Source organism: Ictalurus furcatus, chromosome 25 (genome assembly GCF_023375685.1).
Source record: "Ictalurus furcatus strain D&B chromosome 25, Billie_1.0, whole genome shotgun sequence".
Taxonomy (NCBI): Eukaryota; Metazoa; Chordata; class Actinopteri; order Siluriformes; family Ictaluridae; genus Ictalurus; species Ictalurus furcatus.
Window position 1 is genome coordinate 15156830 of NC_071279.1, and position 19848 is coordinate 15176677.

Sequence of the window (19848 nt, forward strand, 5' to 3'; positions counted from 1 at the left end):
AAAAATTGTGTTGTGTTTGTCAAATGCACAGTGTTCGTTGCACTCTATTATAAATGTTATTTGGGTCACGTTTCCTTTCATTAAAACGTAGGATAAAGATTTAACACCCTGAATCAGGTAGGATCTTTAAACTACAGTGTAATATCATTTTGAGATGGTAGTCCTTTGAGAATTGGCAAAAAAAAAAAACCCAAACATTTACTGTGGAAAAACTGCAACTTCCAAACTGAATATTATACAAGCATACTAATCAGCTTCTAAAACATTTTCATAAACAGCTACTGCTGGTTTTGTATCATGTTATCATGTCAACCCAGTGAAGTTAAAATGGGGCCTTCCAGGAACAGGTGTATTTATATTGAGATCATGTGACATTTTAATTGCACACAGGTCTACTCCATTCATCTAAGTGTGTGTCTTCTGGTTGCATCAGAACTAATGTAGGGGTTTCACAGCAACTAACGTTCCTCCACTAACCGCCATTTAAATAAGAACACCTGCTCGTTTATGCAATTCTCCAATCGTATGGCAACAGTGCACTGCATCAGATCATGTAGATACAGGTCAAGAGCTTCAGTTATTGTTCACATCAAACAACAGAATAGTAAAAATATGTGAGCTCGGTGACTCAGACCATTGCATGGTTCGTGTCTGAGTATTTCAGAAACTGCTGATCTCCTGAGATTTTCTTGCATAATAGTGTCTAGTTTACACAGAATGGTGTGAAAAACAAACAAACAAAAAACATCCAGTGAGTGGCAGTTCTGCATGCGGAAACGCTTTGTTGATGAGAGAGGTCAGGGGAGAATGGCCCGACTAGTTGCAACCACGGTGAGCAGAAAAGCATCTCAGGTCGGACAACACAAGACCAGGAAATGTTTTTCTAATCATCAACTGAAATTTCTTTTTGGAAGAAACACGGATGCTCAGAAACAACAGCTCGGAAACTAGACCACAATTGAATGCATATGTTATAAGATTTTTTTTATTTTGTTTTATACACCAGAGGAACAATCAACTCATCACAGACAAAATGCCTTAACCTTTCTCCAGCTGAAAGCTCAGTAGGTTGTACTGAGGTTGTATTGGGTTGCTTTTACTGCCAATTGGACTTTGAATAGTTTTGAACAGCCATTTTGTTACACAGGGGACGCCCTGGATGGGGTGCTAACCCATCGCAGGCACAATTGCACAAACATTCACACTCTTTGGACAATTTGGAAATGCCAATCTGCCTACAATGCATGGCTTTGGACTGGGGGAGGAAACCCCCGAAGCACGGGGAGAACACGCAAGCTCCGTGCACACAGGGCGGAGGTAGGAATCGAACCCACAACCCTGGAGGTGCGAGCCAAACGTGCTAACCAAAAGCGTAGATTTACAGGCTAGTTAAAAAACATAAATAATAAAAAAAAAGAGTTTTTAATCTAAGGATCTTAATGCAATGAGCTGGAAACCAGACGTACAGTACGAGCTTATAGAAAACCTACGAAGTTATTAAAACTAAACAAAAGGCTGGTGTCAAGCATCGATATCCAGATCAAATATTATATTTTGGAAATTTTGCCCATTTTAATGCTCTTTTTTTGAATCATCACTTTTGACCACCATTTGCTTAAGGTTTCAACAAGGAAAATGCATCAGATCCTGATGCCTTCCAGGTAAATTTTGGTCGTTCCCGTGGGCCTTTAAATGGATTTCTAACATATCTCAATTGGCTATTAAGCAGTGGAAGTTATCCCAAGGTAAACTGGTTCGGGCATATTAGAACACAGCCTAAGTGAAAAGTTTGGTCATGGTTAGTACTTCATTCTTAACTTTAAAGTTCTCTTTCCTATAAAGGTGGTGTATTCTCCTGGCCACAGAGGGGCACCAGAGCTCCATCTCCAGTCATCTAGAAGTCTGTACATTTCTTAGCAAATCTGGTCTGGTCTCATTAGCACTGGTTGTTTTCTCTCAGGTCGTTAGCGGAGGCTGTGGGGCCGTTGTTCTGAGCGCTGGCCTGAGCTGCTGATGAGAGCACGTCCTCGAAACTTCCTCCACTAGCACTCCCTCCGACCTTCGTCTGCTCAGACGGCAAAGAAAGACAAATAGGGCCATGTTTAGTTTCCAAACAGCACGCAACACCATAACACTGTGTTTCATTGGGTACATTTCGCTGCGAGTCAGTGTCTAATTGTAGTTCTCCTTCTAAAAGATCACACTGCAAAGAAAAGCAGATCCTACTAGGAGAAAATGTCTAGGATCTATATCCTGCTTGGTTAAGTTTTGGGTTCCTGGACACCGTTGGGTTCAAGTACAAATTACAAAACAGCAATACATGATGGTAGAATAATGACAAGTGTTCCAGCAAAGGCGTAAATGGGCTTTATTAAAGGCTAGTTAAAAAACTAGCCTGTAATAAAGGCTAGTTCCAGTGAACCTTAAGGCAGGTTCACTGGAAGGGGTAAATCAGTTAAGGCCATACAGTCAACTCCAGAATCATGTTAAGGACGGATGCCAATAATTCTGGACTTACTTGTAGCACAAAAGGCGCTTGCTGTATGTCCAAAATCACAGTCTATTCGATGCATAGTGCACTATTTGATAAGTGTACACTAGTGAGGTGCAGATGAACCGTTTCTTATACAGAGATAGATTATTCCCAATATCACAAAATTCATTCTTAATTCATTTATATCTATTATGTACAGAATAAAACAACACTGAGTGTCTGGTTAGATCTAAATTACACGAGCACCCACATAGTCCCTGTGAATACCTTGTTACTATAGAAACAAGTGCATTGATATAATCCTGTGATCTGACTTGCAGTTGAAACTACTCTCAGAGCAGCTGTTATAAAAAGTTATCAACACTGCTGTTATATAATTACTTCTATATTTTATAATAGCAAAAAAAAAAAAAAAAAAAACAGAGCCTACTGATTATAATAGGCATCGTGACATTCCCCATTACTCACAGAATCAGAAAGCTAAACGTGTGTTGGCAGGCTGCCAGGAGTAATCATTAACAGCACTGGACTAACAGAGCGAGAGAGATTCATTAGCAGCTGACATCGCTGACACTTCAGGTTTGTCTGAAACACAGGTCAATATTGACCCACAGCAGGTGTCCACACCCTGTCCGCTTACACTTACCTTAATGTTCGAAACCGTGGTTTCAACCTTCTCCTCAAAGGACTTAAAGCTCTGTGAGTTCCTGTTGACATTTAAAAAAAAAGAAAAGAAAAGAAAAGAAGAAGACATATATGATGTACACAATGTTGCACTGAATGTGCTGAAGGGTAATTTGTTTGGTCATAATATCATAATTTCTGTTTTTGCCTTTATTATAATACATACAGTTTCTAGTTTGTAATTATAGACTACTACGCAGGACTTGGCTAACACTTCACAAGTAAACAACAAAATAATTAGCTAACAGTTAACTAATTGGCTGACAGTGAGCATGTCATACTAACTCATTTGTTAACAGCATGTCATATAAACAATTATCTAATGTCATACTAATGAACTTGCTATTAATTTGCACGTCATACTAACTAATTGGCTAACAGTTAGTTATTAATGTTACACAGTGCAGAAATACTTTTTAAGTGTATCCCTCTGGGATTTTTTTTTTGTCACCTAGACAACTGGATAAATAACAAAGGAAAACAGTTATCATCTCAAAAAAGTTTAGCATAGATATTTAAGGTTTTCTCTTAACAGTTCAACAGTGAGGCAGCACCAACAGTCAGTACGTTTACATGGACAACAATATTCCGATATTAAGCCGATTAAGACGATACTCTGATTAAGAAACTAGCATGTAAACAGAGATTATTGATGACCTTAATAAGATTAAAGTCATACTCAAAGTAAACACAAATGGAATTAAGACATGTGGAGTATTCCTGTTTTAGTCGCATTATTGACGTGCGTTAAAGACATGTACACACCTTAATCACACTATTAAGGTCGTGTGAGAGTTTTCACTGCATTTTGTGACAGGACACGATCACACACGGCAGTGCTCAACCGTTTGACGGCAAACAAGAGAGCACGGCTGCATCCAAAACCGCGTACTTACCTACTATATAGTAGGCGAAATACATGTATATAGTAGGCGAAATACATGCATTTCAGCTGCTACATAGTACGTAAGTATGAGGTTTGGGACGCAGCCCACGGCTTCAAGCAGTCGTCTATTTGCATGTATAGCATGATAAATAATTAACTGCACTTGAAACTTTCGTAAAATTAAAAATGAAACACCCAAAACTGTATACGGTACCATAACGAAGACGATCTGTATGTCGATACGTGAAATTCTGGAGGGAACGTCGGACGGCGTGGCGTGGGGACGTAATGACGTGTGCCGTTAATCGATCTATGTTCTATAACATGTAAAACCTGAACATGAAAGGAATGTTCTAAAAGCGACTCATGTAAACACCTTAATCAGAATATTGTCTTATTCAGAATAAGGTCAATAATTAGATTACTGCTGTCCATGTAAACGTAGTCACTGAAGAAATGGTATCCCATTGTAGTGGTGCTGAAAGTAGAATTTACTTTTGCATTTCTGATACAAATGGTGAAATATATTTGAACATTTACTGTTTTCATACAGCTCTGTTTTTGACCAAATTCAACTCGGTCAAGTTAACTGCCAATGATCCACGTTTACCTCATAGTGGGCATGCTCATCGAGTGGCGTATAGAGTAGCTGTCCATAGTTAGCATGGTTAGGCAAGAGAGACACATATTAACATGATGAAACAGTAAACAAATACAGCTTTAGCAAGCACACCGCAGAACGGCTCAGGATCTGCTACAGCAGTTACAACTGTGTTTCTTGCTAAAGGCTGCTAAGCTATAAATAAGCCATCTTATCAGACGTGTATATTATGTACACATTTAGCAGGTCTCAAGGGCATGCTCTCAAGCAGTGTAACTGAACTACGTGCAGATCTAGAAATCAAGTCGGAGTGGACTGTAAGGCCTAAAAGTCTCGATTGGACCATTTATCGAAAAACAAAGTAAAGTTTATATTTTTTAACCACAGTTCTGCTGAATTCTCACTTATGATTGGTCGGAAGATTTTCTATAACAGCAGCTATAAGAGTAGTTCCGGCTGCAAGGTAAATCACAGATTTATAAGAATGTGCTCGATCTAATTATAATAATTATTGTTTCCATAGTAACCACTTGCACAGGGACCTGTATGGCAGATTTCCATATGTCCATCTAAAAAACTAAAAAAAAAAAAAAAAAAAAAAAGACAGTACTTGGCATTAGCTTGTGCATATATTGCCTAGCTAAGTTTCTTAGCTACAGTATGTCATGACCTAGCTCTGTTAGCTATTTATTTGCAAATGGTCAGTTAACAAGTAAATTGACTTGCATTGGTCGCTGTTGTTATGGAGAAGATTCCAGCTGCTATCTTAAAAGTTCATTAACCAATCTTGCTCCTACTCTTCGCTGCATAGATCCTGATGTAAGCTACATATTTTAGTCATATTAACTATTTTTTTCCCCAGGTTTTAATAATAATTCTAGTTCTTTTATACGGACGACACCATTTCTTTGATTGGACAGTACTTGCATTTCAGTGTGGCATGACTGCAATCCACTCATGAAAGTGTAACAGATTCCAAGGGGAAATTATATTTACTTCGGACATGATGTCAGCATTAATTTCTCGACGAGTATGTGCTGCTAGAGTGGTAGCTTCAGCTATTTAGGGCTGTAATATCTAGATCTCCAATTAGTCAGTAGTGTTATCCACATTCCAATGTTTCAGAACTCACCATCCTAAAACATCACACAAAACAAGCAGTTTAGTAGTTCACACACAGAATCTTACCCTATTGAATTTAGTCTTATGAAATGCAACAGAAGGCGGGGGAAAAAAAAAGTTAAACAAACATTTAGATAGTTTAATCCCAGCAATAATTTACACATGGGATGTGTATTAATGCAATCTACCTTCACACCATCTCAGAACACACACAAAAGCATGCACTGCAGTCCAAATACACTGCAAATCCAAGGTGCCTTGTCCTAAACTAACAGGAAAAAGGGCACTATGAATATTAATGAAGTAAAAGGCTGAGTCTACCCTAGGAATTATACTGAACTTAATTGATTTGCTGATGAATGATTTTAACACTACAGGGAATTTTGTACAGTAGATAAAACAGGATCGTCATCTATATTGTGTGAATCTGAGTGCATGCATTCATGCAGACTGCTAATCAGTGTATACATGCAGGAGAAGAGTGTGTAAAGCTGAAATCCTCACACACACACACACACACACACACACACACACACACACACACACACACATACATACACAGACATACCTCCTGGCATAGAGCAAGTCAAGGCCAAAAATGCTGGAGTAAATCAAGCAGAACAAAAGGTTTGTTTTTGAGCACAATTACAACATTATGCGAAAGAGCAGTGTTAGTTATTATAGTAATGACTGCGGGGGAGAAAACAGAAGGAATAAGAGCATTTTCACAGCTGGGTTTTTAATTGCGATAGTTTTCACCAGGAGTTTGGTACATTACCAATGGAAATTTCCTTTAATTAAAGGTTCCTCTTTGATATGTGCGGAGACTTTCATCACTATATCTCACTTTTATTACATTTAGATATTAAGGTTTCTCTCAAAATTCCTAAAGTTCAACGTGTAGTTTACCGAGTCGAATTATTTCGGTAAACTACAAAAGTGAAAAGTGTCGGTCAAAAAGTAACACGAAGCTACACTAGAGTACTACACAAATACTCTAGTGTACTACTTGTCTTCAATTAAAGTGCTACCACGGCACTGTTCTGTTTGGTCAGAAGTTGTTATAATCACAGGTTTATATTAAATGTGCTCGCTCAATACGAACAGGATATATATATTAAAAAAAACGTGTCTGATTGTTGATATGGTGTAAGGAGATATTTATTTAGCAATTTTTGGAAGGAGTCTCCAGTGTCGGAGCTTTGTCACAGGTGGAATTGGAAGTTTTCTGACATGAGAAAGTCTTCATGATGGACGGCTTTCCGGTTTCTCTGTAACATGACAAGCTGAGGGTTCTGACGGTACTATCCATAACTATAAATAGATAACAATTATGATGTGTTATTCTTTAATAAATAAAAAATTGCAATAATTGATATCATCAAGAAAGAATCAACTTTGGGGTGGTAACGGTGTTACTGTTTCATTACACCATCCTTTCGTTGGTTATTTTCCCTTACTTATTACCATATTTGAATAAACTTATCCTGACATCATTATCGTCACAGATCTGAGAATGTTGGTAGGAATTTTTTAAGATCTTGACTGAAACATCAACGAAGACAATTTTTTGAGATTACTGGGGGATTTTTTTGTTTGTTTGTTTCAGGAGAAACACCTGAGGAAACAGATCTTTTTAGATGTTTTCCTGTTTTCAAACTCAAGTGTGGATCGAATAACTGATTGTTGTTCCACATGAGAACATCACTTAGGGTCCGTTTCGAGTCTACACGCCATGTGAGCGGGCTAACCGCTCGAGATCGGGTGTCGAATGGCATGACTGGTTAAACAGTAACAGTGTTAATATTTAATCTGAATGATTTTGTGATAGTATATTTATGACACCCCTGCTGAATGATGGCAAACAGCAGAGCATGTTTACTTTCAGGACCAGGATGTGCAAAGCTGCATCACTATAACAAACAATCGAAATCCATAATCGCCTAGTTGTTAGATAAACATTGGCCTAGTCTCAGTCTCTGATGCTCCAGAGTGTTTGATACCTATTTTTTCACTTTTCTGGCCACATGCTTCAGAATCTTTTTACAGCTGCAGTCTGATTGGCTATTTGGCCTTCTAGCTATAGACACTTCTCTACACCAGTTTCCAAACTTTCGAGAAGGTCCGGGAAAAATTGTGATCGGGCTCTGCCGAAGAAACTAGACAGTTCTTGTTCAATGTTTAGCGATGAAGCACCAAACTCCAGCTAGCAATAGCTAGAATTCTTGTTTTCAAGACTAATACGCAGAACAAAGTATAAATAATAGGTGACTTTCTACACGTTATACATATTTATAGATGTAATTATTTTTTTTTTCCCCCACAGTGGTTAATTGTCTGAGAATTAGTCTCAATGTAGCATTTAAATAATGTAGCATTAGATAACATACACACATTAGAGGTACGAGACATTAGGGAAAAGACAGGATACTATTTTGAAAGTCTTAGACAAGCTGACGTGTTTTTTTTTTCCTGAAACAGTTAAACAATATAAATTAATTTTGTTCAGATATTCATATAGCAATTCATATAAGACTCATCCCTACCCCACATCAGCGTCATCAAAAGAGTAAGTAGCAAGCAAAAGCCAACCTAGCATGCTTAGCCTATTAACAATTGGTTTAGTAATGTGAGTGGCAAGGAAATTGTCTAATTATATATCTGGATTGTATAATGTAGTATGTTGGTACGTGTAGCATTCAACTATCCTGAATCTCCTTGGTAGTGTAGCTTTGTTCTGCGCGAGTGGTATAGCATGCTGGGAGTCACGGAAATACTGATGTCAATCGAGCGTGTTCGTTAGAATTTTAGGACACGCCTATTAGAACTGTTCGTAGAATGGTGTGATTAGTGCAGGGGGAGTAAGATAAATATATGACACTATGACAAACATTATGAAAGACATAAGTCTCCATTACTACAGGCCAGGGTCAAGTCCTGATGCTGAATGCACTCTGGTGAAAGCTGCTTATGTAACACAATCTCAGACAGGCTGTCTTGAGTAAACCACTCTCGGGCATCACAGGGCAGCTGGCGTGTCCTCAGCAGGGGATGACAGTGGACAGTATGCGTATTGTGCTTTAATTGGAAAAAGCTGTTGCTCCTGGCAGTTCTACAAGATGACGAAGGACAGAGAAAGGGAGCAAAGCAAATGCAGGAACAAATGACGCAGTAGGCTGAAAATGGCTAAAGCTACTATACCTCATATCCCCAAACTTTCTGCTGATGGCCGTGCCCAGGTTGCTGATGGCCGATGTGGTCTTACTGCCTGCTGTGCTCAGGGTCTCTGAGGTCTTTTTATATCTGTAGACGACACACAAATGTTATTAGTCACCTGTTTGACGACCTTGTTTGAGAAACAATACATCAAGCGGTGAGACTGCTTCTCTGGAAACTCATCATAATGATAATGAGTCTTTATTGATCACATATACATATGCACAGTGAAATTCTTTTCTTCGCATACCCCAGTATGTCAGGAAGTTGGGGTCAGAGCGCAGGGGCAGACATGATACAGTGCCCCCTGGAGCAGAGAGGGTTAAGGGCCTTGCTCAAGGGCCCAACAGTGGCAGCTTGGCAGTGCTGAGGCTTGAACCCCTGACCTTCTCATCCAAGAGAACTGCTGTAATATGGGCAGCATTAGCTCAGTGGTTAAGACATTGGACGACTGATTGGAGTCGTGTGTTCAAATCCTAGCACTGCTAACTTGCCACTGCAGGGCCCTTGAGCAAGGCCCTTAACCCTTTGTTGCTGTTTTTTTTTTTGACCTCATGAGTAGATTTGTTGATTAATGGCGACATTCCTAGAGCTACTGTTTAGCCCTAGAATTTACGATTTTTAACCTCTTATTATATTGATACACAAGACCCACAAAGAAGTTTTTTTTCTGTTTGTTCAGCTGAAGCATGGTTGCGTGCTCAGCCCCAGTATAATTTTTTTCTGGGGGGAAAAAAAACCCAAATCGTTGAAAGGGAAAAGACCCAAGACCTGAATGACGTGCATTTGTTCTGGCAGCACTTACTTTCGCTTTCACGAATTTCTCTAGGCAAACTTTGACCTCTGTATACACAAACCTTGGTTTTGTGAACCAACAGAATGTGAGAGCAGGGCTGTAGTTTCTAGTCAATAAAATCATGGGGTCGAATGTGCTGTTTATGCTTTATGCTATTAGCATGGAGCTGTCTCATCCACCAACATACGGCAGCCGTTTTAGTGGTAAAATTCAGGTTTTTTTCTCTCTGCCTGTTAAGATTTTCTTGTTAGCAATGTTTGCACCTGTGTTACAGAAACAATGTAAGATCAACATTACACCAGCTTCTCATATTGCATCCTAAACACCTGTAAACCCTGGGATATAGTTCAGCAACTACTATCATTGCTGTATTAACTAAAGTGAAAGAAATAGCAAAGATGTGTAGTTATGAAAGTGAAGAATGTCAGGCTGGATCCACGGCCAGGTCCTGACTGTTTAAAGGACTAATATACAGGTTGCAGAATTTTCCAGTTCCCCTTAATGTGCAAAGATATGGTTTCGTGTGTGAAATTTTCCATTGTTCTTTCACTAGTAAGTGAAAGCAAACAGTAAGCAAACAAGTAAGTAAAGCTAATATTTGCTGGTTTAGTGGTATTCACATCATATGCCTATGATGACATCTTTTGACTCCGCTATAACTTTTGTTATAAAACCATGTATACACACCATAGTGGAACTGTATGATTATCCAAATCTGTTTTAATTCACTTTTAAATTCAACAAAACTTTTGGGCCACCCCTCAGATCTCATGTTGTAAGGAAGAACGTTGTGACTTCTTCCATTTTAAATCTTTTATGTTTTTGTATCCATGTTTATAGGAATCGGTGTTGGACAGGGTCAGAAACCACATAAGCAACTTAGTCTGAGAAACTGAACAACTCAAGACAGTTTGAGGTGTGTATAACGATTCACACAAGCTTTCCTTACTTGTTAGCTACATTAGGAACCTCATTAGGAAACAGAGTTCACACAACAAACATCTCTTGGCTGATTGACCAGGCTACAAAGACAGGTACAAGGAAACATTGTGTACGACTTGGAGAGTGAATCGATCCCATTGTGCTATCTGATCTTCTCCACCTACGTCTCCTCACCATGGCATCTGTGACCTGAGACGAAGCTTTTAATTATAGAGGCGAGTTACCAGCGTCACTGTGTGTAACTTTATAACTTAATGAACACAATCTGGGTCATACAGGAGCTACACACCTGTACGGACTGTACACACCGACATGGTTGGGATTTTGACTCAGGGAGCGACATCATACACTTGAAAAGGTGCTTGTTGTTGACAAGAGAGCGATTACAATATAGATATCATGATAAATTATGTCACGATACATTTTTCTGAGATATCACAGGTATTATGATATTTTTCAAATATTTTAAAGAACAATTACAAGCTCATTGGAAGCAGCTAGTGTGATTCGGTAAACTTCATACTAAACCTTTAAAAGTGTAACATTTATTTGTAATTATTATTAGAATTTAATTACTAGAATGTTTTTTTTTATTTATTAGTATTAGTAATTTATTTTTTCTGACATCCATGTTTATTTGTATTTTTTTGCTGGCAGTGATTTAGCAAAGCTTTATTTTTGTCATATCATATTCCCACCCCTAGTCGAACGTAATATATATATTATCCATCCACCCATTTCCATACTGCTTATCCGACACAGGGTCACAGGGGAGCTCTGGGCGCGAGGTGTGGGACACACTGGATGGGGAGCCAGCCCAATATAGGGCACAATCACGAACACATTCACACACTACGGACGATTCGCCGTAGTCAGGCTACAACCTATGTCTTTGGACTCTGGGAGGAAACCGGAGTACCCAGAGGAAACCCCTGAAGCACGGGGAGAACATGCAAACCCCGTGCACACAGGGCGGACATTAATAGCAAGAGCAGAACAGAACTGACCCCGTTAATCAGTGATTATTCAGCACGAACAGAAATCAGACGAGTGAAGAGATGACGATGAGTCTCGTGTTTGAATGCCACGAGTGACTTTCACCTCAGGTGATGAGACAGATCAGGTGATCCACTGATGTGCATGTTCCGGATAATCGAAGTAAGAATTCATTTATCATTCTTTAAAATGTGTTTTTTCCATTCAACCTCTTGATGGTTGATCTTCACCCGTTCTCACTGTTCAGCATTTTAACAGAAAAAAAAAAATTCTGTCTATATCTCATTTGGGCTGTGAAGGACACGTGTCATGCACCCTTGAAATTTGTCCAAAATAAGTCACCTTAGAAGACTGATGTCCTTGAGCTATCTTTTGAATGGGACAGACTTTATTTTGGGAGCACAAATTCTGCCCAAGAATGCTTGTACAAAATGTAATGCAGAGGTAAAGACGATCATTTTGAAAAATATACATATGAATGTACAGCTCAATTCCAAAAAAGGTGGGACACTGTAAAATGTAAATAAGAATAGAATGCAATGACTAGCAAATCTCAAAAACCCATGTTATTCACAAGAGAACATAGAAAACAATGTTTAAACTGAGGAAATGTACCATTTTAAGAAACAAATAAGGTCATTTTGAATTTGATGGCCGCTACACGTCTCAAAAAAGTTGGGACTGGGGAGACGAAAGAAGAGTAAGTGTTAGTAAAAAGAAACAGCTGGAGGAACATTTTGCAAGTAATTAGGTTAATTGGCAACAGGCCAGTAACATGACTGGGTATAAAAAGAATATCTTAGAGAGGCAGAGTCTCTCAGAAGTAAAGATGGAATGGAACCTGGATGGAAGCATATGTTGCTCTAAAACCTTTATATACATTTCAGCATTGATGGTGCCTTTCCAGATGTGCAAGCTGCCCATTCCATAGGCACTAATGCACCCCCATACCATCAGAGATGCAGGCTTTTGAACTGAGCGCTGATAAAACGCCAGGTGGTCCCTCTCCTCTTTAGTCCTCTTTATACTGTATACAAGATTATTGGCACACTGTTTTCTAAATTATATGTCAGTGACAACTTTAATTTATTAGTGAGTTAATAACAGAGTGTTTAATAATGGCATTTTATAATCTGATTCCAGTCTGTGGATCTGCTGTGACCGGACAGGAGTGCTACCATGTGCTAAGTGCTCTGTGCAGATGGTCTAGCAGTGCTAATGATGTCATCCCACTGTGTTTGCCTGAGTGAGGCTGATCAGCGCTATGGCTGCAGACGGCTCTGTGACAACCATAAAGCAAATCCGCACCTCTAGGACTAAAGAAGCTGAATGAAAATTGTGGTCCTGTTTGTAAACAGATAAACATGTCACATCTTAATAACAGACAACCACAAATGTGCTTTCGGACATTTCATGTACTCTAATTTTCCTGTGCATTTATAGCTCTAGTCAGCACCGATATCTAGAATAAATTGTAAGGCTCTTAAAAGTAATAGTTTGTTGATAAAAACTTTGCTTATTAAATGGAAATATAGGAATATAGGAAATGGAAATATTCCATTTTACCTTTAATATTTAAATCAGGAAAAAAAAAACAGCAAGATTTTGCTAAATGTAATGTATGGTGAGCGGCAGGATGCAAATGCATAGACTCAGTTGCACATTAATTAATAAGATAAGAAACATCCCCAGAACATTATGCTTCCACCACCATGCTTTACGATCAGGATGGTGTTTTTATTGATGGGCTGTGTTGGCAAAAGTGTAAACTCAGCAGTGTCTTAATTAACAGTCCAAAAATCATAACCAAAATTTGTAACAGGGACACAAAACAGACACGCAATGACAAACAAGGATAATCCATAATTAAGCAATATCACACAAGGAAGCGTGCGGTTATACTGAATATCGGCACAGCTCTGATTCGGTGCACAAACAAAATGTCCAGTAAGTGACATTTTGGACACAGTATGGCCAAATGTTTTGTTTATTTTTGCTCCACTAGGGGAAAAAGATTCCGAAGGAGCTACACTCACTTTATCGCCTCTCAGCTAGCTGGCTAGCTAGCCCACATTGATTTGCACATTTTCATTAGAGGTGTTTCTGGTAGAATTGGCTTCCTTTTCATCTTTATTGGACAAGCTTTTATATTTTAAGTCAAAAGTTATATTTATGAAAAATGTATCATTTGCGATGTCCACTGACAATGCTGCTAACTCTACTGTAGTAACCGTTTGAAAATAGGAAGTGGAAGTTTATGTGGTGAACAGAGGCAAGCATTGTAATACAAACGGTGAAGCGTCCCAATGTGCGTGTACTAAATATCAGCACTCTTGGAATGCTGCTCGACCAAGCAAAGTGTTCTTTAATCAGAATCGTGTATCAGGAACTAGGATCAAAACCAGGAAACACTTTCATATACAGGAAAAAAAAGAAAGGACTTAGACCTAACAAAACTAAATGCACGATAAGACTTCACAACAAACAATGACACAACATGGTGTAAACAGAAACTACTCTAGGACTAACACAGAACAGGTGAACACAATCAGCTAACAAGTGGCAGCGACAGTCATTAATTATTAGCTGGGTAATCTTTTATAGGGCTTTGAAGCAGGACTGTGTCGATAAGCAGGAGTTTACTTACACTGTGCTTGACTGAACGTCGTTCCAGCTCCTGCTTAGGTTCTGTTTCAGCTCACTTAACGTCGACATGCCCAGCCTGTGCTTCAGCTCAGCATGATGCTTCTCTTTGGAGGCCAGCACTTGTTTCAATGTGACAATTTCTTCCTCCAACTGACAAAAGAAATACAGGGTGTTTTTTGGGGGGGGGGGGGGGGTTTGCATTGCAATGTATCCTTCAAGAATCAGTTATAGAAGCAGACCAGAAAAACAAAACATGGGGAGTGAGGGAAGGGGTACGACTGGAAATGTACCGACAAAGGTCTTTCGTTTAATGACTATTTGTTTTGCAATTGCATTTGAATCAGGCTTGAATTGTGGTTGAATTGATCAAACAAAACAAAAGTAAAAAAAAAAAAAAAAAAAAAAAAAAAAAAGTAAGTAAAAGCATTAATCTGCTGCCCATTCCCACGTTTTGGTTGTGCCGTAATTGATCAAGCTAAAAATTGGTAGCTAACATACTGTAGTAACATATAGCCAGCTAGTTTGTAATTAAGTGAATTAATACAGACTAAGGGAAATTAATGAGTTTATGAATATTATCCTTTTTTAAAAAAAAAAAAAAAAGTTTCTACATTGTGCTTTAAGACCCTGAAAAAGACTTAATGTTTCAATGTTCCAGCCAACAGCTACGGCGTTCTCTCCTCCCACTACACATAAAAGATATTCAAGATGGTTAAGATATGTTAAATGTGAAGCAATTACATGAAGTAAAGCATTAGCGTTATATGAGCAAAGTAAAAGTTGTGTTTCGTTGTGTTCGTTGTGTGTCGTGTTCCTGATCCTCAAAAGAATGTCTATCATTCGTGCATGGTGATTAATCTACCTCATTCTTCTGTCAGCCAGATGTGTGCAGTGCAGGTGGGGGTGGGATTAGGAAGCTTGAGCTACAGTTATAGCATTGAGGTGTGTCGCACCACTGTAAAGACCATTCCGTTTAAACATACGCACCAAATCTATGAACTATGAATAAAAAAATACTAATAATAGCCAGGACATGAAATCTGCTTGTCTGCGGACTACTGTTTTGAACTTCAGCTGATTGTGATTGTGATGAACTGCAATGAGTGAGAGAGAGAGAGAGAGAGAGCGCAAGAGAGAGAAAACGAACAAGGGTTTCCTTCTACTGTGCAACACCATTACTGTGGGTGAAAATTGTGGAAACGCTGGTTCTTGCTTTCACAACCGTATGTGAAAACTACTGCAGTTTCCGCCCTATTTACCGCCATATATTACTCTCTTCCCCTGTGATGTACAAGCTTCAACTCTTATTTAGAGCAGCTCCTATTAGCCTTTCACAAAGAAGACAGACACTATTGTAAAGCAAAAGTAGGAAGAATAATCAGCAATGAGTCAAACTTTTACCAGATTTACATGGAACAACCTTCACTTTTTTTTCACCCCACTTTGGACTCCTGACAGTCTTCATAGTGTTCATAGTTAACTCAGTGGTGGATTTCTACAGCATGACACTGTATTTCTGATGAAAACATGAGAAAAAAGGACCTTGGTCAGCTCGTTTTGCATTTCCTCTCTATCTTCTTCCATTATGGTATTGTCTTCCTCCACTTCCTGGACTGGCTCTTGTCCCAGGAGTCCTGAGACAGCAAAACCACAAAAAAAAAACAAAGCAGAAGTCAGTCACTGATTGTTCCTTACATAGAAACGGATCACGAGGTATTATTACACTGAAATGTATTTCATGGAAGTATAGTTCTACTGTATGTACCAAATATTTCTCATGGATAATCAAACTAAAGAAAACGACCCATGTTGTGTGTCCACGACAGCCATCAACCATGATGTCGTGAACAGTCATCCATTTGGCGTAATTATCTCCTCAGGCATTCTTCTTATGATTTTTAACACCCACTGTAGCTCGTCTGAACTTTTTCATGGAAAAATAATTCCAGCCCAGCTCGAATTCACTGGAATTTTGCACATTATTTTGTGCTACTTATTTAGAACGTTAACATAATTTTAGAACAAGCTGCATACCAACAACTCAGAAGTAAGAGGCCTCTATTTTGGTTTCTTGGTTGAATGGAGTCCATTTAAGGAGAAACACAGCTGGTATTTTAAGGCCATCGCAGCTGGATAGCGATTTAAATGTCAAAAACAATGACACAGAGTGAGTGAGAGATGGGAGATATCCAATGCTGTGCCATTTAAATAGGAGATTTATACAGGCTCTAATGAGAAAAAGACGAATCAGACGACACGGCAAGCTCAATCACAGTGTAGAACGTCTACCAAATAGGTCACCCTGCTTTCAAAAGAAATTCAAGTTTAGCTGATGAGTATATCCTCAAGTACTGATTATGCTGGACAAATTCTATGAGTAGTACTAGTAGTGCAGAATTCCTAAACTGTACCAGGGTACCCTTGAGTTGCACAATACGAAAATAAATGAACATTGTTGATTCAGGGAGGCGGGGCTTTGTGTACATGGGTATGAATGAAAGGTTTGGTCAAGAAGTAAACAAATTATTCCAGTGCTTAACAGTAACTTCTACCGCCCAAATTCTACCCAGCGAGTCGTAATAAACATACACTTTAGACAACCATTAAGCTGCCAACATCACTCAGGTAACTGACAGCGTGGCATGCGGAAGCAGAGGTCAGAGACCGGCGTTTCGCCACAGCATTGCATCATCTCCGATCTGGAGTAATCTCGGGGATTATGGGACAGGATTTAACTCAACTCGTTGTCACTGGGCGTGTGCATCAAGATGTGAATCTTGCGATCACATGCGATCAGCTGTGTTTTTATCAGCAGTGTCACTATCAGTTACTGATACGAGAACACCACTGGAGCACGTTCTACTCCTAACACAAACCTGAAAGACCTACCTGCATGGAGATCATCTTCTTCTTCATTTGATTAGCAAAAAAGAAAACAAAAAGGACATGAACTACAGTATAGCTGTATGACGTGAGCAAGTAGAACGTACACGTGCGTGAACGTAGACTGAGCCTATGCCTGATTCTAACGTCATGCAAATTTTCAACACGACATAGACGAACACAACAGAAGCCACTCTGTTCTAAGGGACACTAAAACACACCACACTATCAAACAGCATGCAATAGAGCAACTGTCACCATGTCAAACATATTCACTGTTGCACGACTGTTTATATTAGTAATAATCGCCTGAGGTTGCAGACTTCAAAAGTTTATTGATTTTGGAAAACAAGTCACACTGCTCCACTCTGGGTTGACTTTCCTGTTAAAAGGAATCAGACTTGGCGACTTTTATGGCTGCAAAATCCACAGTCGGTTACGTATAACTTTTCATTCAATAATTATTCACACATTGAGGTTGTACATACACACTACATTATACCATTTTGTTTGGAAACTTTTAGCAGTTTGTAGCTGCAAACTGTACACAGATTGGTTTCAACCCCATCCCCCATCCTCCTTAACTCCTCTGAAGCTGTACACCTGGCCACACCCCCTAAGCTCTCTAAAAATATACACCTGGCCGCTCCTCATCACTCTACCCATCAACACTTTTCTGTAGCTATACCCCTGTTTTCTTCCCTCTCAGCTCTTTTGTAGCAATAAACCTAGCATTCCAGGTCTATGAGGCCAATGATTATGGATTTGTCACTCATAAAATGTCATTGTTGTATCAAATATGATCATTTTATTCATATTTAACAAACAATCACCAACAACAGCTCAATTGGAGTCCTGGGATTTGAACTCACACCCTTCTGACTACCCTGAGAGTGGATACTTCTAGTGATGGGTGTAGGGAATGAAAAAATACACACTGTAAAATCTCTCTCTCTCTCTCTCTCTCTCTCTCTCACACACACACACACCCCATTCTTAACCGTAACATTCAGCACAAGCTGTGTTTTTCTGTTGTCATTCACCGTTTAACATCATCTTACCACATTCATCTGCTTCAGGGGTCAGAATGCAAGAAGCCAGCTCTGTCAAGATTATAAACATGCAGAAACATGGCAACACACAAGCTTGAGTAGAACCCTTACAGACAGGATTAAGTGTCAGATATTTTAAACACAGCTGCACTCTATACAGCAATGTACTTGGTATAAGCCAAATCACAGGATTTCAGCTGTTTGGGCTTGAGTGAGTGAAATGGCCTTGGGTCAATCATAAGGTCCAATATACCAGTTACATAAAGAAGTGTAAATTAAAATAAGATGCAGCTAAATAAAAGCTGAATTAAATATCCAGAGAAGTCAATGACCTTGATCAGGTGCATGTTTATAATTTTTTTTTTTTTTTTTTAAAGCTCCAAACTGTTATTCTCAGGCATATAATAATACTTTTCAACATAATAAAGAGTAAATCCAGAGCATTTAGTACTCTCTGAGCACTTTGAGTATTGTAAACCCAAAGCATGATTAATAATGACAAGTCTTATTAGATTTTATTTATCTACAAGCCATAAAGAAGGTCTTTTTTTTTTTTTTTTAAACAGCAGGTTATATTACAGAATGAGCAAGAGAAAGAGAAGCTGAAGCTCACCTTGCTGTCTTTGCTCCATGTCACTGCAGTAAAATGACTGTTTTCAGTGTGCAGAGCCAGCAGAACATTTAGTTTGGTGGAGTTAAAGTCAGCTGCTGTTTAATCCAGGTCAACTCCCACATTTGACTCTGGGTTTGTGTTGCCAAATCACCCTTTACAAAAGTAACAGGGTTGCCAGGTTGGAGTTTACAAGCAAAACCCTCAGGTTAAATCCACTCTCTGGCTGTGTTCTGATTAAATCGGATCCATTTCCTGTTTTTCTCCGTATACATATTCATTTATTTAAAAAACATGATTTTTCATCATTCAAGCATGGAATCACCTATAAAGTTTTCTATGACGGAAAAAAATATTAGCTGCAACCTATATTTCCAGGAAGAACATAAAAGAGTATAAAATAATAAAATAATAGTCCTAATCAATAGCTAACATAAGCAACCCATATCTATAAATATACCATTTAACACTCATTGTTTTCAGTGTACAAACAGTCCTGACTATGAAACGGATAAAATGACAATCTGGCAACATGTAGGAGGAGGCGTGTTAAAACACTAATAGTCAACATTACAATTGTAAGTATAGAAAGTTAAATGTGGTCACTGATCAGCAGACATTTCTCATCAAATAGAAGAAGCACAACAATAACAACCACAACACACTTTATTTGTAATACAATTTGCTATGGGATAAAAGAGAAGTTAATAAAATGTAGTAGTTAGAAAAAATTATATATATATATATATATATATATATATATATATATATATATATATATATATATATATATATATTCAACTACTACATAAATCTTTTATCCTATAGCAACATTGTACAATGTTATTTATATCATTTAACTGTTGTATGTGAATTTAGAGCAACAGCCCCACCTGCTGTTGTAACATGGCACAGCGGCC

General features: G+C 38.6%; 1 protein-coding gene across 1 annotated transcript; it reads right to left on the reverse strand.

The window, feature by feature from the left end:
* Positions 1 to 969: 969 nt before the first annotated feature.
* On the reverse strand, positions 970 to 19061 carry tpd52l1 (tpd52 like 1). Its single transcript, XM_053614104.1, has 6 exons — positions 18932 to 19061; positions 15926 to 16017; positions 14385 to 14533; positions 8989 to 9090; positions 3141 to 3201; positions 970 to 2065 (listed from the first exon to the last, which is right to left on the reverse strand). The coding sequence occupies exons 1-6, from the start codon at positions 18948 to 18950 to the stop codon at positions 1937 to 1939; spliced, it is 552 nt and encodes a 183-aa protein (XP_053470079.1). The 5' UTR covers positions 18951 to 19061; the 3' UTR covers positions 970 to 1936.
* Positions 19062 to 19848: the final 787 nt, after the last annotated feature.

What these genes read in the sequence shown, in the direction of transcription:
- tpd52l1 (XM_053614104.1), bottom strand. An exon ending in GACGTTCAGTCAAGCACAGT is followed by an intron (nt 9,091 to 14,384) that starts GTAAGTAAACTC and finishes TGTCGTCTACAG; the next exon opens with ATATAAAAAGACCTCAGAGA. An exon ending in CCACGGTTTCGAACATTAAG is followed by an intron (nt 2,066 to 3,140) that starts GTAAGTGTAAGC and finishes CCGTCTGAGCAG; the next exon opens with ACGAAGGTCGGAGGGAGTGC.